Raw genomic sequence first — 17476 nt, 5'->3', positions numbered from 1 at the left:
GCACTTGCACAGCCTTCAAGTGTGTCCTCCCACTAATGGGCCCAAACAGGCTCCAGCCTTCCTGAACTACCCTCTGATACCCAGAAATTTATCTGGATTCTTCCTAAAAATTGCTTATAAGCTTGAAAGTCAGAGACGCTAATTTCTGACTGCCCAGTCTAAGTTCCTTCCAGAACCAGAGCTCCCCAATAACACCAGTGAGGCAAGCAAGGATAGCAGGCAGTGGACAGTGAGTGTTCAGTCACCTTACTACAGTACACATGGCCACTGGTTAACCTGGCCTTCTCAAAAGTTGCCTTTGTCTTCCCTACGAAATTTCCCATACCATACCCCCAAAGGGTGCAGCCATGCCTCTACTTCTGACAACTGGTCCCCTTGTTTTCCCCTGTACCCCAACCTCAGGCCTGCCCAGGGGTAGGGGTTGGGCCACAGAGGCCTGTGCACACTTACCCTGCTCACAGGCCTCCATCCCACCCGGCTGAGCGGCCTGAGAGCACCAAAGGGCAGGAGGTAGTAGAGAACAGTCAAGGGCCAGGAGCGCAGTTTCAGGGCAGGTCTGGACATGCAGCTCAGCTGGCCTAGCCTCCTTCGCAGGGCCAGCTGGGGGAAGTACAACCTGCAGGGCACATGTCCATGCAGAGTCAGAAGCTGGGGTCTCAGAGGGACCCAGGAACGACCACCCCCCCCCCATCACTGCCTCTCCATGGAGCACCAGAGTCCAATAAGCACTGCAGTATCCCCTTGGGGACCTGGATACCACTGTATAACAGACATATTTCCCAGTCTTTCCCACCTGACAGCTAGCTGAGGACTAGGATTGGGAAGCTATAGGATGGAGGAGGGTTAGACCCAATTCCTGGGTATCTGAGAAGATTGAGTATCTGAAATTGGAAATGGCTCCAGAAAGAACCTTTGGGGCAAAAATGGGGAAGGGATGTACAAGGCCTGCTTCATATTTGCCAGCTTCCCATGGCCAATAAGCACGGGACTCAGGCACAGCTCTGCCCACACAAGGACCAGAAGGACAGAGTTAATCAGCATAGCAGTGCATAGTGTTTTGACCTGGTCAGCTAGGTGACCGTTCATGAGTCTTTTGCCCATTACAGGACCTGGGAAAAATCTCTTCATGGCTCCAGGCCTCTTGTTTCCTTATCTGGTAAATTGAAAGGACTGGGCCAGCCAAGATCTAAAGTTGTGGCTCCATCAGCCTGCATAGTCTTTCTCCAGCAGGTTAGGTTCTCCAAAACCCATATACAGCTTTATAGGGAGAACCTCACCCCAAGCTCTCAAGCCACCTTCCTACTAGAGCCACACACAAGATACAGGTTCCTCCTTTCAGCAAATCTGAGATGGTATATACACACTCCCCAGTGTACCACCAGCACAAATTTGGCACAGGCTCAGCTTTGCAGGAGTTGCAGTGGCTGGAATGGGCTCTTCCACCAGAACCCTGATCTCCTTAGTCGCAACAAAGTCCCTTTGTCACATACCTAGGCCCCGGAAAATACTTCTGAGGCTGCAGTGTAGCTATCAGGAGACCACACTGCTACCCACTCAAAATAATCCCAGACCTTGGTTTCCTCATCTGCAAAAGGACTGCATTCAATAGACAATCTAAGGTTGCCATCTCTGACTGTGTACTCTCTAAGAGAAGCTGCATTCTCTGTCACCCAGGTGCTAAGCAAACCAAGAACAAAGAGGTGTCTCAGCTGAGAGTAAGAGCAGGACAAATGGAGACCTAAGCCAAGGGGAAGGCCCCTTAGTTGAATCAGAGATGATAGAAGGCAGGGCTCCAGTCTCTGCAGGCAACTGTATCCCCACAGCTCACCTGATGCCCTGCTTTCTTTCTCTCTCCCATTCCACTGTGGACAGTTTTTTCCATTATGCTTTTTAAAAGTCTAGGGAGGTAGAAGGGGCCAAGCAAAGACAAACAAATCACTGCTCTCCCACAGGGTTCCCCCGCCCTGCTCACTGCAGAAGAGCAGAGACCAATCCTGGAAGAGCTACAGAAAAGCCCCTTCTCTCAGGCATCTCTGAATAAAGACCAAGACACTAGTTCCAAAGCCAGGTGACTGATCCCCACCCCCACCCCACCCACCTCTGAGCTCTCCTTGCAACCCTAACCGCAGGTACCTGAAGCGAGCTCTCTTACTCAGTGCGCTCAGGCCCCCCTCGCTGGGTCCCTCCAGCTGTGGGGGCTGGCCCCGGGGACCCCTGCTGCCACCTCCACTTCGGGGCCGTTGGACATGAATTCTGACCTTCCGGAGGTTGTGGCGGGGAACAGTGGGGTTAGGACGCGTTGGACAGCATCTCACCATTTCGCTGCTGCTTGGAGCTCTGGTCCTCGCCGCGCCTCTGACTGACACATCGTGGGCAGGCACAGGGAGGGCGGTGCAAGGCTCTCTGCGCTCGCTCGTTCACTCGCCTTTGTTTTTCCTCCTTCCTCCCCTTCCCCCCACGCCAGAGAATCTCCTGTGCTGTCACTGCTCCAGGGGCACTGGTGGCTGGTGGTGTAGCTTCCCCACTTGGTTCAGTCTCGGTGGCTCACAGAGCACAGGTTAGAGGGTCAGAGCTACTGCAAACAGACAAGCACTTGTCACACCTGCTCAGGCTTCTGCCCAGAGCAGAAGCCCCTACACTCAGCCCACTCAGTCCCACAGGGTATGGCCACCTGTCTGGTCCCTCCTGCCTTGGGCTAAGCCAGTCTGCCCAGCTCACCCACTCCCTTAGCTCTGCCAGGAGGGCAGCATGTATGCAAGGCCCTGGGGCTTCATGCTCCAGCGAACCATGGCAGACAGGGGACCGGAGGCTGCCAGGGCTTTTAGGCCCCAAGAGTACAGGTGGGAATCTGAGCCCTGAGCTCAAGGCAGAGTCTCCTCCCTCACCAGGACCTGACCCATTTTTGATTCAGGTTACAAAGTAGCGTCTGAGGAGCAAGAGGATCAGGCAAGCAGACAAAGCACCATGGTAACAACCTAAGCGTGAGTCTGCTCTGGCTATCTCCTCACCCCTCTTAGTCTCAGAGCCCCCATACCTGGCTGTGACCCTATCCAAGCCTCCTCAAAAACTGTGTACCTGGGTGGGCTTCAGGGAAAACCAACCTGGGGCTGGAAAGTGGCCAGGACTGAAGCCCATACCACTCTGCTTTTTCCATCTTTGCTTCAGAAAAGCACTTTGGCCAGGCCCCTCCCTGACTATCTGCAGGACACACCTCACCTGAGAAAACCCTTCCCACTACACAGATAACAGGACTAGAAGAGCAAACATTCCACAGCTGTTGCCATCTCAGCTCAGGGCAATCAAGGTGCTCAAAGTCCTAGGGAGGTAGTCCGAGGTGGGCTGACATGGGCTGATATGGGCTGACTGGGAACCCACATCTTTTCAGCTCCAGTCTCAACCACAACCCTGGAAGGAAACAGGCTCCTGTCACCATCTTTGAATGGAAGAATGCAGGCCTCAAGAGCTCCTGCCTAAAGCAAAGAATAGACCCAAGCAAGGGCCAGCTGGCATGGCCAACACACTGTAACACTTAAAGAGGAAAGGCCCCAACTCAGATGTCACCCTATCCACACAAGGATGAACATGTGCTGCCCTAACAAACCCACCTCAGCCAGACACATAAAAATTCCATCCCTGACACCTGCCCACAAAAGCCACAGAATCCTCTGGTATGCTAGTGTCCTCTGGGAGGTGGGACAACAAGGCAACTAAGGTCTGGACATAGAATGGGTTTTTCCTCCTGATAAAACAAATGGCGAGGCCTGGTCCAATCTCACCCCCTCTCCAAAGGTGCCTTTCTCCCCCAGACCCACTCTTGAGTGGGAAGGACAGCTTACTGTAGGCTGGGCCAGGCCTCACCCAGCAAACAGTGTACCTGAGCCTCCTCCTTGGAGAGATGCTAGCACCAGATCAACACAAACCTGGGAGCCCCATCCTGTCCTAAGCACCAGGCCCAGGGTTCCATGGACATCCTGTTTCTGTCTCAGGCTCATGTGAGCCTCCCAATAACATTCCCATCCACAATGGTAAAGTCACTTCAACTATTCTGCCATGGAACTGGGCACACAAGTATCCTCCCTGGCCCACAGGCTTCAAACTGGACAGGGAAACAGGCCCAAGGAGAGGATGGGCAGTTGGCATGAGACTGGTGCCTAGATCCACAGAGGTGGCTCTTTCCCTGCTCTATAAAGTACAGACTAGGAGCAGAGGAGCTGAGCACACCCAGGATTCATGGGGAGGCAAGTGTAATCTTGTGGGATGGGAGAAAAGGAGAAGACCCAGAAGTCTCAGCCTCCTGCCAAGTTTTCCCTCACTGACCTATCATATGGTATCCTAACCATGACAGCACAGAATGTGTCAGAAAGACACAAGCATGAAAATTAAACCTGGTCAAAGTCCACAGGTTCTGACTCCTGTGGGAACCTTCCATTTCATTCTCTACAGCTCTGGAGGACCAGTCAGGCCTCCCTTCCAGGATGCTTTAGACTGGAGACCTACAAAGCCAGGAGTCTGGTCAGGCTAGATGGCACACTGAAGTGGGGCAGGCCCAGGTTCCTCTTGCTACAGAGGAGGAAGCTCAAGGAGAACAGCATGAGGAGGGACATTCTTCCCTGTAGGGACTCTAAAAGCTGCCTTAGAATCCAGACACCAAATCTGCACTGGCCCACCACGAGGGAAAGGACAGGCAGAAGGTCCTTATCTTTATCACTATTCTACTTCTTCTTCTAAAATGGTACACTCAGACCAGGGTATTAGAGTTCCTTCATCTGAAAGTTCCCAAAGGGAGCAGAATAAACTTATCTGTCCCCCAACAAACAGGCACTGTCTGTCCAAATTATTACTGGCTTCCCACTTCCCAAAGCAGAGCTACTTTTTGGCCAGCAGTGTTTCCAGCTCCCCATTTAAGAGTCCCACTTGCCCTCTACCTGGAACAACCCTTGGGCCCCAAGCCAGAGATTTCACCCTCCCTGGCCCCTGAGTGCTCAGACCCTAGATGAGGAACTGCACAAGGAGGGAGCCCTGAGATAGGGAAGTGCTGACACCTTCCCTCCCTTTTGAGAGTCAAGCACTTTTCTGTGGAGGTGAGTTTCTGACTTTGATGAGTGGAACTTTAAAGGTATTACATGGCCTAAAGGCCAGTCACCTAGAATGTGAGAACTCAGAGGGCTTTGTGGTAGGCCACAATCTGGTCAGTGTAATCCTGCCTGCCCCCTGCCCCCAAATTCACCCCAAGAGCTGCAGAAAGCAGGACAAGTCACAAGTGCTCTCTGGGTCTCAGTTTCTTCGTCTCAGAAATGGGAAGGAGGGCTGGGGATGTGGTTCAAGAGGTAGCGCGCTCGCCTGGCATGCGTGCGGCCCGGGTTCGATCCTCAGCACCACATACCAACAAAAGATGTTGTGTCTGCTGAGAACTAAAAAAAAAATAAATATTGAGAGGAAATTCTCTCTCTCTCTCTCTCTCTCTCTCTCTCTCTCTCTCTCTCTCCTCTCTCACTCTCTCTTTAAAAAAAAAAAAAAAGAAATGAGACTCACAGCACAGCTGCAACCATGGACTAGAACAACTGCTCAGAAGCCCTCACTCCTACCCTTGTTCCCAGGCTTCTTAATAGTTCGACTGTAGCTCCAGAAAGGCAAATCTACACTCTAGGAGGTCAAACGTTGATAAAGGGCAAGCAGGGGCTTAGAGAAGTTCAGAAAGGGAAGCCCAAATGGGATAGGAAGCATGATTAATACAACCATGTGGGAGTAGGTGGAGGACACACTATCCTGAGGGCATATACCTGAGCAGCACTGCCATATCTCTATCACTTCACTGCCTCCCCACTCCCCAGTGGAATGGAACATTCCAACCGAAGCTGGCTGAATGGCCTAGGCCAATTATCAGTTACTGTGGGCATGGATGGGAGAGTATAGGCATTATGTGGAAATGTGCACATGTGTGAACCTGGGTGATTTAGGTGTGCACAGCTGTTCCTGACCTGGTTAGCTCAGACCTTGGTGGATTCCAATTTGAAGCCTGGGTTGGAAGGGCAGGCAGTGAGGGGAATGGGAATGCCAGTCAACCACCTTCCCAAAGCTCTCCCTGACCACATGGGGCTTTGCAGCTTCAGCCTTCTGGCCAGAGACATCCTGAGAATTGGCTCCTGCTCCCTGGTGGAAATCTCCCTGGGGCTAGGGTCATTCCTTCCTAAAGCCTCAGGACAAACCTCCAGTGCTCCAAATGACCTATCTACCATATATCTACCCATCTACTTTCTGTACACTCCCTTACTCTGGAGGCCTGGTACCACTTCTTCCCCAGTTCATCTGGCAGTTGTGTCCAGTGAGGTAGCCACGCCCTCCTCCCTCACATTTCAGGGCTAGATGTGGACAGAACTTCACAAGCATAAGGGATGGAAAAATGTATTCTCCCTGGACAAAAGGGTGAGACATTTTGGAAAGCCAAGAGCAAGAGAAGAGGGGGCAAACAGAGGGGCCCAGAGGCACCTGTTATAAGAGTCAGTGGCCCAGGGGGATCAAGGAAGGGGAAGGAGAAGTGGGATCTTCTTTAATTTCCCAAAGAAAAGAAACGCCTATGGAACCTGTAAGGAAAAAGGCTCTGAAAAAAGGCAACACAACACCCTCTCTCTAGCCCTTGGATGGTGACACAGTGACAAGTCTCAACACCTAGGGGCCTTTCTGAGGAACAGGGCAGCTTCCCTCTTCCTCAGGTACCCAGTGCCCCAGCCCTAGGAGGCAGAACTGAGGAAATATGCTAGGGCGCCAGGCACTGGAAAACAGTTCCCAGCATTTCCCTTACTACCCACCCTGCAGCTACAGGCAAGAGATAACACAGGATGTGGAGGAAGTGAGCTCATGCAGCCTGGGCCCCGTGACCTGCCTGGGGGACAGGAAAGGCCACAACTCGATCAAGACTATCTGGACGGGGTCCTCAGGCCAACGGGGCCCCATCTTTCACAGCAACTAGAGCCAACTGGCAGCCCCGAAAGTGCTAGAAGGGCACTCCCACCGGGTAGGAAACAGTCATCAGAGTTAGTCAGGACAGGGTAGGAAAATTCCCTGAGAAACTGCTCACTGCTGCCAGTCACTTATGGCTTCCAGGGCTGGTCATCTGCAGTCACCTATAGCTCCTGTGGGCTCACCGGCAGGTGGGCAATGCTCCGGCATCCAGGCTCTGGCCTCTGACTGCCTCCAGCTCCACTCAGAAGCCTCACGGTGGGCAGGGCTCAAGTTCCAGCCACTTGGGCTGCCAGGGGGCGGGCACAAGAGGAGTGACACCAGACACTGTTAAAGTGTCACTCCCTCCAAGTTTCAGCCAGGGCCCAGGGAGTTCTATGGGCCCCTTTAAGAGGAGGAGCTGCAACCTGGGGAGAAGGGGAAGAGGCGGGCAGGAGGCACAGCCCTGCTGAGTCTGGTCAGTCACTGTCTAGTCAGTCATCGCTCCCTCTCACGTTGACCTAAGAGGGTGGGACTGGGATGGTGGCCCAAGAGGATAACTCCTAGCCCCAGAAGACTCTGTCCTAAGCCTATGGTTGGCCTCCTAACTTGCTGCTTCCCTTACCACTTATCTCACAACCTCGCTAGGCAGAGATCCTACATACTGACCTCATGGAGAATCAGCTTTTTCACTTGACTGACCAGAAAGCCACTTCCAACCACCCTTTCTAACCCTGGAAGTTCTGCAGAAAATGTAAAAGTCCATTTCTTCCCACATCTGATCCTGAAGATCCACAGCTGTCCCTACTTCTCCCCTAGTCCTTCAGGCCTGCACACCCCTGCTGGACAAAACACCCAGATCCAAAAAGGGATGGAGATGTCTGAGAAAGGTCCACCCACTGGCAGCTCAGAAGACCCACAGGGCTTTTCCCTGGTGGGATGTATATCTGTGGGATGTTGTTCGTCTACCCCAATGGATCTGAGGACCCTAGTGTGCAGAGCACAGTGTCAGCAGGCCAACTACCCCCATATCCACAGGACACCCAGCATGAACTTAGCTGACACAAGATGGAATGAACCAGCTTAAAATTTTTTAGGGGATGGGAAAGTCTGTGGGGATCACCATTCAACCACACTAGTCTCATTTGTGTCTGTGCAGCTATCTCAATAATGGCTAGATGGCCTGACGGGACTCGGTATTTTCACTGTGGGCTACAACGCCAGCCCCTTTTGACCACTGAGAATTTCATTTCTAAAACAACTAAGGTGCACAACAAGATGAGAACACCTACAGGGTTTGTGGAGAGACGGGATGGATGGGACAAGGGTGCCTGGAACAGGACACAATGACAGTGTACAGACATAGCTCCACCTTTCTGTCCTCCTCACCTAGATTCAACCTGACCAAGTCCTGCATAAGCTACAGACCTGGGCTACAACAGAAGTGGGAAAGACATGCAGGGGGTCAAACTCAGAAGGACCTCCTTAACATTCTGCATCTACAAAGCACCAATAGGAATTGGGAGGCAGGGTGAGCATAACACAGTTCTAGCCCTAAGGAGCTTGAGGTTTTGGTACAGAGCTGGTAAATACCTTACACACAGGCTGTCTCTCCTGTTTCCCTGGCCTGTGCCCACAGCAGATACCACTATATAATACCAACATTCTCTGAGACCTAGGGCCCTTCTCACCTCTGAGCTCCAGGCAAATATCATATGAGATGGGATAAAAAGGAATTAGGCACAGAAAGATACTGACAGGATCCAAGCACAACCAAATTCCAGGACTGGAAAGATCCTACAAGACCATTCTGACTCCCCAAATCCTCTAGTACTCGCAGGCCAGAAAGCTCAGGTTCCCTATGTACAAAATGGAACCAAGCCCAAGTCAGACAAGGAAAAGGTCTGTGGATTGAAACCTCTGAGCATGACTGACACTCTTTGTGCTGAGCAGTCTCTCCCCTGTAGAAAAGCCAACTGGGATGTACTGTATCCATCAGTGTACCTTTTCAACCAGTCTATGCCTCTAAGATATTTAGAAAACCAATAAGCCAGCCTACCAAGCTGCTCAGAGATCAGCCCTCCCCATCTTCCAACTAGACCCCCACCACCTATCTTTTCAGTAGGGAAATGACGTATGGATTTCAAACAATAGATAACAATTGAATTTCTGGGGGCAAAAAAACCACAAAAATTCCCTGGCAAGTTTACTTTCCCACACCTTGAAGGTCCTTGAGACCACTGAGTCCCTAATTTCCACTCTTTCCACCCTCTTGGACTCTTCTAAGCATGACTGCCATCTAGCGCCACTGGAAGGCTTTGCAAACTCTAGGGCCATTTGGTTGCCAGCACATGCAAATGAAAGGCAGGGTTGAGGGGCTGGGGTTGTAGCTCAGTGGTAAGAGCACTCACCTAGCATATGCGAGACCCTGGGTTCGATCCTCAGCACCACATAAAAATAAGTAAATAAAATAAAGGCACTGTGTCCAACTACACCTAAAAAATAAATATTAAAAAAAAAAAGAAAGGTGGGTTGAGGGGTAGGGGGTGATACTCTCTGCTAGGCCCCTGCTAGATTAATTTTTGTACTCATTGCCCTGTGCCAGGGGCTAAAGGTGGCTGAGGGACTGGCAGGTGCTCTCAGCTAATTCTCATTCCTTGGGTACCAGGAGAGGCCCTCCCAGGAACACTTGTGATGGTATCTGAGGCTAGAACAAGGAGCCACAGGAAGGTAGGTCGTCAGTCTCCCAGATTCCAGGTAGGAGCCCAGACAAGAATAAATATTATCCCGGTCCTTCACAATTCTCTTCCAGTTTCCTGGCAGCCCCACTAGACTGTACAACATCTAGGATGTCTCCTGGCCTATACAAAACCCCTCCAGCAGCTCCTTGAGGGCCCATTCAGGGGGCCTTCGGGGGGATAAAGAAAAAGTGATTTTAGGCTGAGCAAGCCTAGTAGAAAGCTTTCCATAGCACCACTTGACTGGGGGTTGACTATCTGCCCATTTAAATGTCTATGTTTTCTCAACACTTATCAGGTATGAAGTAAAATGGACCTATAAAATCTCTACTCTCTGCCTATGCAGGACCAGGTATTTACAAACATATTCTCATTTAACAACTGTATGCAGGAGTTAATAGTAGCTTTTTTTAAAAGCAGATGAGAATAATAAAGCTATAATATTTATATAAAATTTAACATGTGCAGAACGTGTCCAATATTGTTCATGGTCACATACACCATGGAACAGAGGAGTATTCTGTGCTCAAGCCAATGGGGATCCAGGTGGGGGACTGGAAGGAGAACTGGATTTCAAAAATAGTTAACAAATGAATTTCTGGGGGGAAAAAAAACACAAAAATTCCCTGGCAAGTTTACTTTCCCACACCTTGAAGGTCCTTGAGACCTTCAAGGCACTTCCCAGCATCTTATCTTACTACTTAAGATGGATGGCTGATCTTTCTTTACTCCTTTTCATTAACTAAACTAAAATACTGCAGCATACTTTCTTTTCTTTTCTTTCTTTCTTTCTTTTTTTTTTTTTTTTTTTTTTTGAGGTACTGGGGATTAAATCCAGGGTCATGTGCAGCAATTATTCTATCACTGAAATTTTATCCCTAGCCCCTCTTTTTATTTTATTTTGAGACAAGGTCTCACTAAATTGCCAAAGCTGACTTCAAACTTACCATATTCCTGCCTCAGCCTCATGAGTAGCTAGGATTATAGGCACCCAGGCATACCTTTTTTTATTATTCTAAACTGAGGCTAGAAATAAGGAAGTAGGTCTAATGCATGAGTAAGTGTCGTCAGTCAGCCAAGTTACTTGCTGACTGAGGCTTGTCTTCTACATAGCTGCTTTCCCAGTGCCTTGGACTTCTCCATAAAACCCTACAACCATGCCAAAAAAAATGAACAACTAAAATTTTTGCCTCGTTTGCACACTCAGATGCATGTTAAAAGTATTTAGCAGTGAGGTTCATATCTACAATGTACTTTACTTTTTCATAAAGTCTGTTATGTACTTTCAGAAACTTCAGAGAAAAATCAAATATATACACATGGAGATAAACTAATAAAACATTAACAACTGTTCAATCGAGGTGGTTACATATGCAGGTAACTTATTCTCTCAACTTTTCTACTCCATTTAAAAGTGTTTATAATTTTAAAAGATGAAAGACTTTGTTTAAACCACAGAAAAAAAGTCTAAATTACATATCAGAAAACCCAAGACCACAATGTGTACATGGGAATTCTCCTGATCTGAGGGGAGGCAGGACACTTGGGACCTGTTCTCAGTGCACCCCACAGTACCACTGTGGTTGCCATAAGTACAAGAACTTAGGACTAAACTATAAACTGTTCATTTACTAGCCACTCAACCCAGATTCATTAAGCCCTGAATGCCCAACCCTTCATGGCTGAAAGGAGAGGTCAGTTGCCAATTGGGGCTGGCTTTGCAAATGAAGTACCTCACATCTTTCTTAAGTCATTTCCAGGGCCAGCAAGGCTTGGAGATGTAAAGACCCATGGAACTGGGATGTGACTTGTATCTGGTGGCAGAGAGCATTCCCACTCTTTTCTTCTCCAAAGTCCCCTCACCCCATTCCCATCAGCCCAGCTTTCCCACCACAGGTGCTTCTGTTCTCTGATCAAGTAGTCACTGAAGAAGGATGTCTCCCAACTCTGAAATGGGATCAAAGGGAGTTTGTCACCAGATTTTATCCTGTGTAGAACTCAGGTCACCTAGAGGTTAACAGGAAATCCCAGGACTCACCACATTGCACTGCTGTGCACCCAACCAACACACCTGACACATAATGTTACATAAGAACTCGAGGTTTACAGACACTACAAACCTTATACCCTTCTAATTAAAAAAATACTTAGGAAGTTTTTCTGTTTACCCTTTTTAAGGCAGCACATAATTGCCACTGAACATTTCTCATGGACTCTAAACTTTCATTTTTTGTTTTTGGAATGGGGTCTCCCTATGTTACATCAGATTGGCCTGAACTCCAGAGCCCAAATGATCCACCTGCTTCAGCCTAGGACTACAGATGCAGACACCAAGCCCTAAACTGCTAACAGTCATGTCTTAATATAACCCTGGTCTCAGGACACTCTAAATGGGACCCTCCTTTGAATTTTATCTGCAGAAACCCATGGGAGTGACAGCCTGAGCGCTTCATTCAAGTGCTTAAATTCAGGCTCACAGCATTTGCTACTTTATTCCTGTGATGACCATGGCCACAACTGGTGACAGAAGAACCTGAGAATTCCCCCACCCCCCATTTTATAGAGCAAAGAAGAAACACACACACAAATCATCTTTATGGTAAAAGCACAATTCTCTTTTCCATTTTGATTATTATTCAGACTAAAGTTTTCAATCAAGATTTTTGAGGGATAAAGTGTCCCTTTCCCCTTATCCAGCACTTGCCATCTTTAATCCAGTGAAAAGTCTTCATTCCCTACAAGTTACAAGATCTGGCTCAAATTTCTGTCTCGGAGTATTTGTGAAAATAACACACAGACTGAATGGCAAGGAAGAAAGAATTCACAATCTTCTAGAAACAAGGCTTTCAGCCCCATTCAGACTGAGAGGCCACCCTGCCTTTACAGAAGGAGATGCAAGCTGGGCAAGGTCTGTGCCTGCAGCCAGGCTCCTCTGTTTTCCAAACTGGTAATATAGGAGAGTCTGCTCTGTGACTACCCAGGCAGAGATGTATTTCAGAAATGCAGTCCCTTGCCTCCGGCCTGCCAGCACCCAAGGATTAAGAGTCCTCCCTTAAGGAGGAGGGGATATAAAGGGGAAATATTGGGGAATAAAATTGATGAAATTATTTCATTATATTGTCCATGTGTTTGAATATGTGACAACAAATTCCATTATGTGCAACTATAATGTACCAATTTAAAATGTGGGGAGAAAAATGAGGGGCTGGGATGTAGCTTAATGGTAAAGTACCCCGGGTTTAATTCCTAATAGTAAATAATAATTTGGGGGCGAGGGGCATCCTTGCCTGACACTGAGGTTCACAGGGCAGAGGCAACACAAAGTAACTCAGGGCTGCCTCTGACTAGGCACAGCTTAGGCCCAAAGAATGTAGGGGGGGTTCAAAGAATCCCTCACCTGCTGGAAAGTCTGGATGGCCACTCCTACTGCCAAGTCTCTGCCCCATGGAAAACTCATCTTTGCCCCATATAATTGCATGAAGTAGGGGAAGTGTCCAACAAATGCCATGAGGCACTGGAGGCAAAGGGTGGAGACAGACAGGGAAAGTAGAAAAATGCCCACTGGCTAGCTTTGAAGACCATGGCTAGGAAATGATAAAGCTGCCCCAAGAGATGCAGAGAAGCCCTGCATGCTCCCTCACTCCCCACCACAGGTATCTGCCCTATCCTTTCTCAGAATCCAGTTCAGGTCCCGACTACCAGAATGTAAACAAGAACCAAACCCATAGATAAGTTGGATATTTCAGTTATATATTTTGTAACCAAAAGCAGGGGCACAGCTAGGTGTGGTGGTGCACAACTGGAATCCCAGTGGCTCCCGCATGAGGCAGGAGGATCACAAGTTCAAAGCTAGCCCAAACAACTTATTAAGAAGATGTCTCAGGGCTGGGGTTGTGTGTGAATCAATAGCAGGGTGCTTGCCTAGAACACGAGGCACTGGGTTCGCTCCTCAGCACCACATAAAAATAAATAAATAAATAAAAGGTTAAAAAAAGTGTGCTTAAAAAAAAAAAAAAGATGTCTCAAAATGAAAAAATTAAAAAAGAGCTGGGGCTATGGCTCAGTGGTTCAGCTCTTCTGGGTTTAATTCCCAGTACCAAAAACAAAACAAAACAAAACAAAAAAAACCAAATTGGGCTATAATCTTAAAAAAAAAAAAAAAAAGTAAAACAAATTTGTCAACTTGAGAAAAAGAGGCAACAGGTAATATTCCATTTAGTTGCTAGATATTTTCATGACTTCGGGGGACAAAGGTATAGTATATCTGAAATCACAACTACCACATAAATGTAGAACACAGCCTGCTGCAAGCACACCTGTGCCAATGGCCCTCCTACCTGAGCCAAGGGCCAAAAGGCAGTCAATCCTGTGTAACCCAAAGGAACTTGTTTACTTCAGTAATGAATCCAGGATAGTTTCAGGGCAAAGAAACTCCTGGAAGAATCTCCTCTATACAACTTCTCAGTAGTCCTTGAAGTCCTCTCTCAAGAGGTTCCTCAATGCCCTTCAGAAAATCACCTCTGCCCACTGATGGATGCTACCAGGCTAAGTCAAAGACTGAACTAGAAGGAACTAAAAGGAACACGCTGACTGCTATAATGTAAATAACTGACCCCCTAAGGTCCATGTGGTAAATTAGGTTTAGTCCCAAGTATAATACTATGGGGAAATGATGAAGCCTTCAAGATGTGGGGACTAGTGGGAGGTCTTTAGGTCCTTAGGGACATGCCCCTTAAGGGATATAGCGGGAACCCAGGCCCTTTTCTCTTCCTTTTACTCCATGACCATGAGGTGAGCCAAGTGCTCTGCCAAGTGCTCTCAGCTATTGCCACCTGGCACCACATAAGAGGCCACAAAGCAATGGATTCAACTGACCATAAAATGGAACTTTTAAAACTATGAGCCAAAATAAACCTTTTCTCTTATAAATTTTCTCAGGCATTTGCCACAGTGATGGAAAGCTGACTAACACACTGAGAAGATCAAGGAGCAACTTCTAAGCATGATTTCATCTAGTCACATGAATTTGTAAAAAAACAAAAACAAAAACCTTGGTTTAAAAAGCATTTATTTAAGTTTCATCTAAACTAATGATTCTTAACTGGGATATACATGAGTTTGAGGGATCTGAGGCCCATAAAATTATAAGCCAAATTTTCTCCGGGCACTTTTTTTTTTTTTTTTTTGGAAGGAAGAGAGTCCACAATTTTTGTCCAACTCTTAAAGAGATGCTCAAAACTCCAAAAGCTAAAAATTATGGATCTAAAGCATTAACTAAAATAAAGCTCAAAATGACTATAATATTCAAAGATATCTAAGGGGAAAAAAGACTATAATATAAATCAGATATATGGGCAAAAATTTACAAATGACACTTCGTAAATGAGCCAATATAAACAGAATAAACATGTAAAAATGTTTAAGTGGAATTCATATTGAAAGACAAGCAAAACAGGAACTGTATGAAGGAACTAGACCCTTAATGCTCTCCATTTCCTACACAGCTTTCAATAATTAGCTACTCCACTCTTCCACCTACTCAAGCTTGAATCATTTTCCATTTCTCTCCTTCTCTCTCCATCCAATCCATCAATGCAAACTGTTGGCTCTCCACTCAAGGTGTTTCTTCCCTGAAAGCTTCAATAAGTAGCATCACTCCGTACCTCAGCCTGGGGAATCTGTGCCCTTTACCTGTTTTAAGTTTTCCTCAAGGCATTTCAACCATTTGACGTACCTATGTGTCTGTTTCTTGTGTCTCACCCACTAATAAGGAAAGCCCTGATTCTGTTTATGAGTGGATCCCCAACATCTCAACAGGGTCTGATATACGGAAGGAACTCAAAGATGTGGTAAATGAACAAGCAAATTCAAGAAAGGAAATCAGGCTCATCTATGACAACTTGTGTTTTGCAAATATCCAGTATGGTTCACATAGTATAAAACAATACCAACTACACAGGCATTATTATGATTATTATTATTTTTAGTACCAGGAATCAGACCACTGAGCCATATCCTCAGGCCTTTTATTTAGAGGCAGGGTCTCGGCTAAGTTGCTGAGGCTGGCTTTGAATTCGTGATCCTCCTGCCTCCGCTTCCTAAACTGCTGGGATTATAGGCGTGCACTGGTTATCATCCAGACCAGCATCATTACTTTAGAAGCCAAATGCATGCCGAAAACTATAAAAAAGTGTCATGGGACAATTCTATACCTAGGCACTCACCATGAAGAAAAGGTCTTATGTACAAAGAAGTGCTCTGCAACATTATTCATTGTGGAAAAATGCACCAGTACAACAGAACTGACTTGTGATGGTAGAACCACTTTAAAGTATTATAAATACAGACCAATTACAGTGATGCAGGCCTATTATCCCAGCAACCCAGAAGACTAAGGCAGGAGGCCTGCAAGTTCAAGGTAAGCCATGGCAACTTTATGAGATCTTGTCCTAAAATCAAAAATATAAAGAGCTGGGGATGTGACTTACTGGTTGCACATCCTGGGTTCAATCCCCAGTAAGGCTAAAAACAATATATATATTATACACACACACACACACACACACACACACACACACACACGTTATGCAGTATGGTAAAATAATCCTATAGTGCAACATATATACAGAAAAAAAGGCAAGATTTAAAAATAGCTGTATCCATTTAAAATTAAAGACAAAGACAGGAAATTAACACATGAAAAATAAAATTCATGATTAACTAATCACAGAAGAGGTAGGAATCATAAAACTGTCCTCTCTTTCTCAACATTCTGTCACACTGTTATAACATCTCTTTCATTTAAAAGAGAACAAGCCAGGTATAGTGGTATGGAGGCTGAGGCAGGAGAATCACAAGGTCAAAGCCAGCTTCAGCAACTTGGGCCTTGAAACTTAGAGAGACCCTGTCTCAAACTAAAAATTAAAAAGAGCTGGGATGTGGTTCAGCGTTAAGTGCCTTTGGGTTTAATCCCTGGTAACAAAAACAAATAAACATAAAAGAGAGCCTGATGTGGTGGCACATGCCTGTAATCCCAGTGGCTCAGGAGGCTGAAGCAGGAGGATCATGAGTTCAAAGCCAGCTTCAGCCAATGGAGAGGCGGTAAGCAACTCAGTGAGACTGTCTCTAAATTTAAAAAAAACATAAAATATGGCTGGGGATGTGGCTCAGTGGTCGAGTGCCCTAAATTCAATACCCAGTACCCACCCAAAATATATATAAAAGAGAATGAGGTTGTTATGGTTTGGATATCAGGTGTTCCTCAAAAGCTCCTATGTTCATGCAGAAATAGTCTAAGGTGAAATGATTAGATTATGAAAGCTGTAACCTAATCAGTCTATCCTAATTTGAATGGACTGACTGGATAACTGTAAGCAGGTGGGGCATGGCTGGAGGAGGTGGGTCACTGGGGATGTGCCCTAGAAGGGTTCATCTTCCCTATGGCTCCTTCCCACTTTGCTCTGTCGACTTCTTGACAGCCACATCCTGAGCAGCTTTCCTCCACCACACCCTTCCAGCATGATGAGTCACCTTATCTTGGGCTCAAAGCAATGGCCTCAGCCAACCATGGACTAAACCTCTGGAACTATATGCCAAAATAAACTTTTCCTCCTCTAATTTATATCTGTTGGGTATTTTGGTCACAGCAACAAAAAACTTACTACCACAGAGGTTGATTTCCACAAGGGCACTGAAACCAGTCAATGGAGAAACCACAATCTTAAAACAAATGGTGATGAGAAAATTGGACACCTACATGCAGAAGTTGGGCCGTTCCCTTACACCATATTCAAAATTAGCTC

General features: G+C 46.9%; 1 protein-coding gene across 11 annotated transcripts in view; it reads right to left on the bottom strand.

Annotated features, from left to right (window-relative positions):
* PISD (phosphatidylserine decarboxylase) overlaps positions 1 to 17476 on the bottom strand; it is a gene marked incomplete at its 5' end in the record, with an annotated part of 118169 nt that overhangs the window by 79194 nt on the left and 21499 nt on the right. For 2 of the 11 annotated variants that reach the window (XM_081282950.1, XM_081282946.1), the window contains one exon: positions 451 to 616. The exons of 4 other annotated variants lie outside the window; for them this stretch is intronic. In XM_081282950.1, coding sequence (XP_081139076.1) covers positions 451 to 616 — 166 coding nt within the window. Of the gene's footprint in view, positions 1 to 450; positions 617 to 2133; positions 2576 to 7121; positions 7937 to 17476 lie in introns of those variants that run through there. 5 more of the 11 variants (XM_081282951.1, XM_081282952.1, XM_081282953.1 and 2 more) reach the window with 5 other exon arrangements.

The sequence above is a fragment of the Spermophilus citellus genome (assembly GCF_964194105.1).
Source record: "Spermophilus citellus genome assembly, chromosome: 3".
Lineage (NCBI taxonomy): Eukaryota > Metazoa > Chordata > Mammalia > Rodentia > Sciuridae > Spermophilus > Spermophilus citellus.
This window is presented reverse-complemented; position numbering and strand designations above follow the sequence as displayed.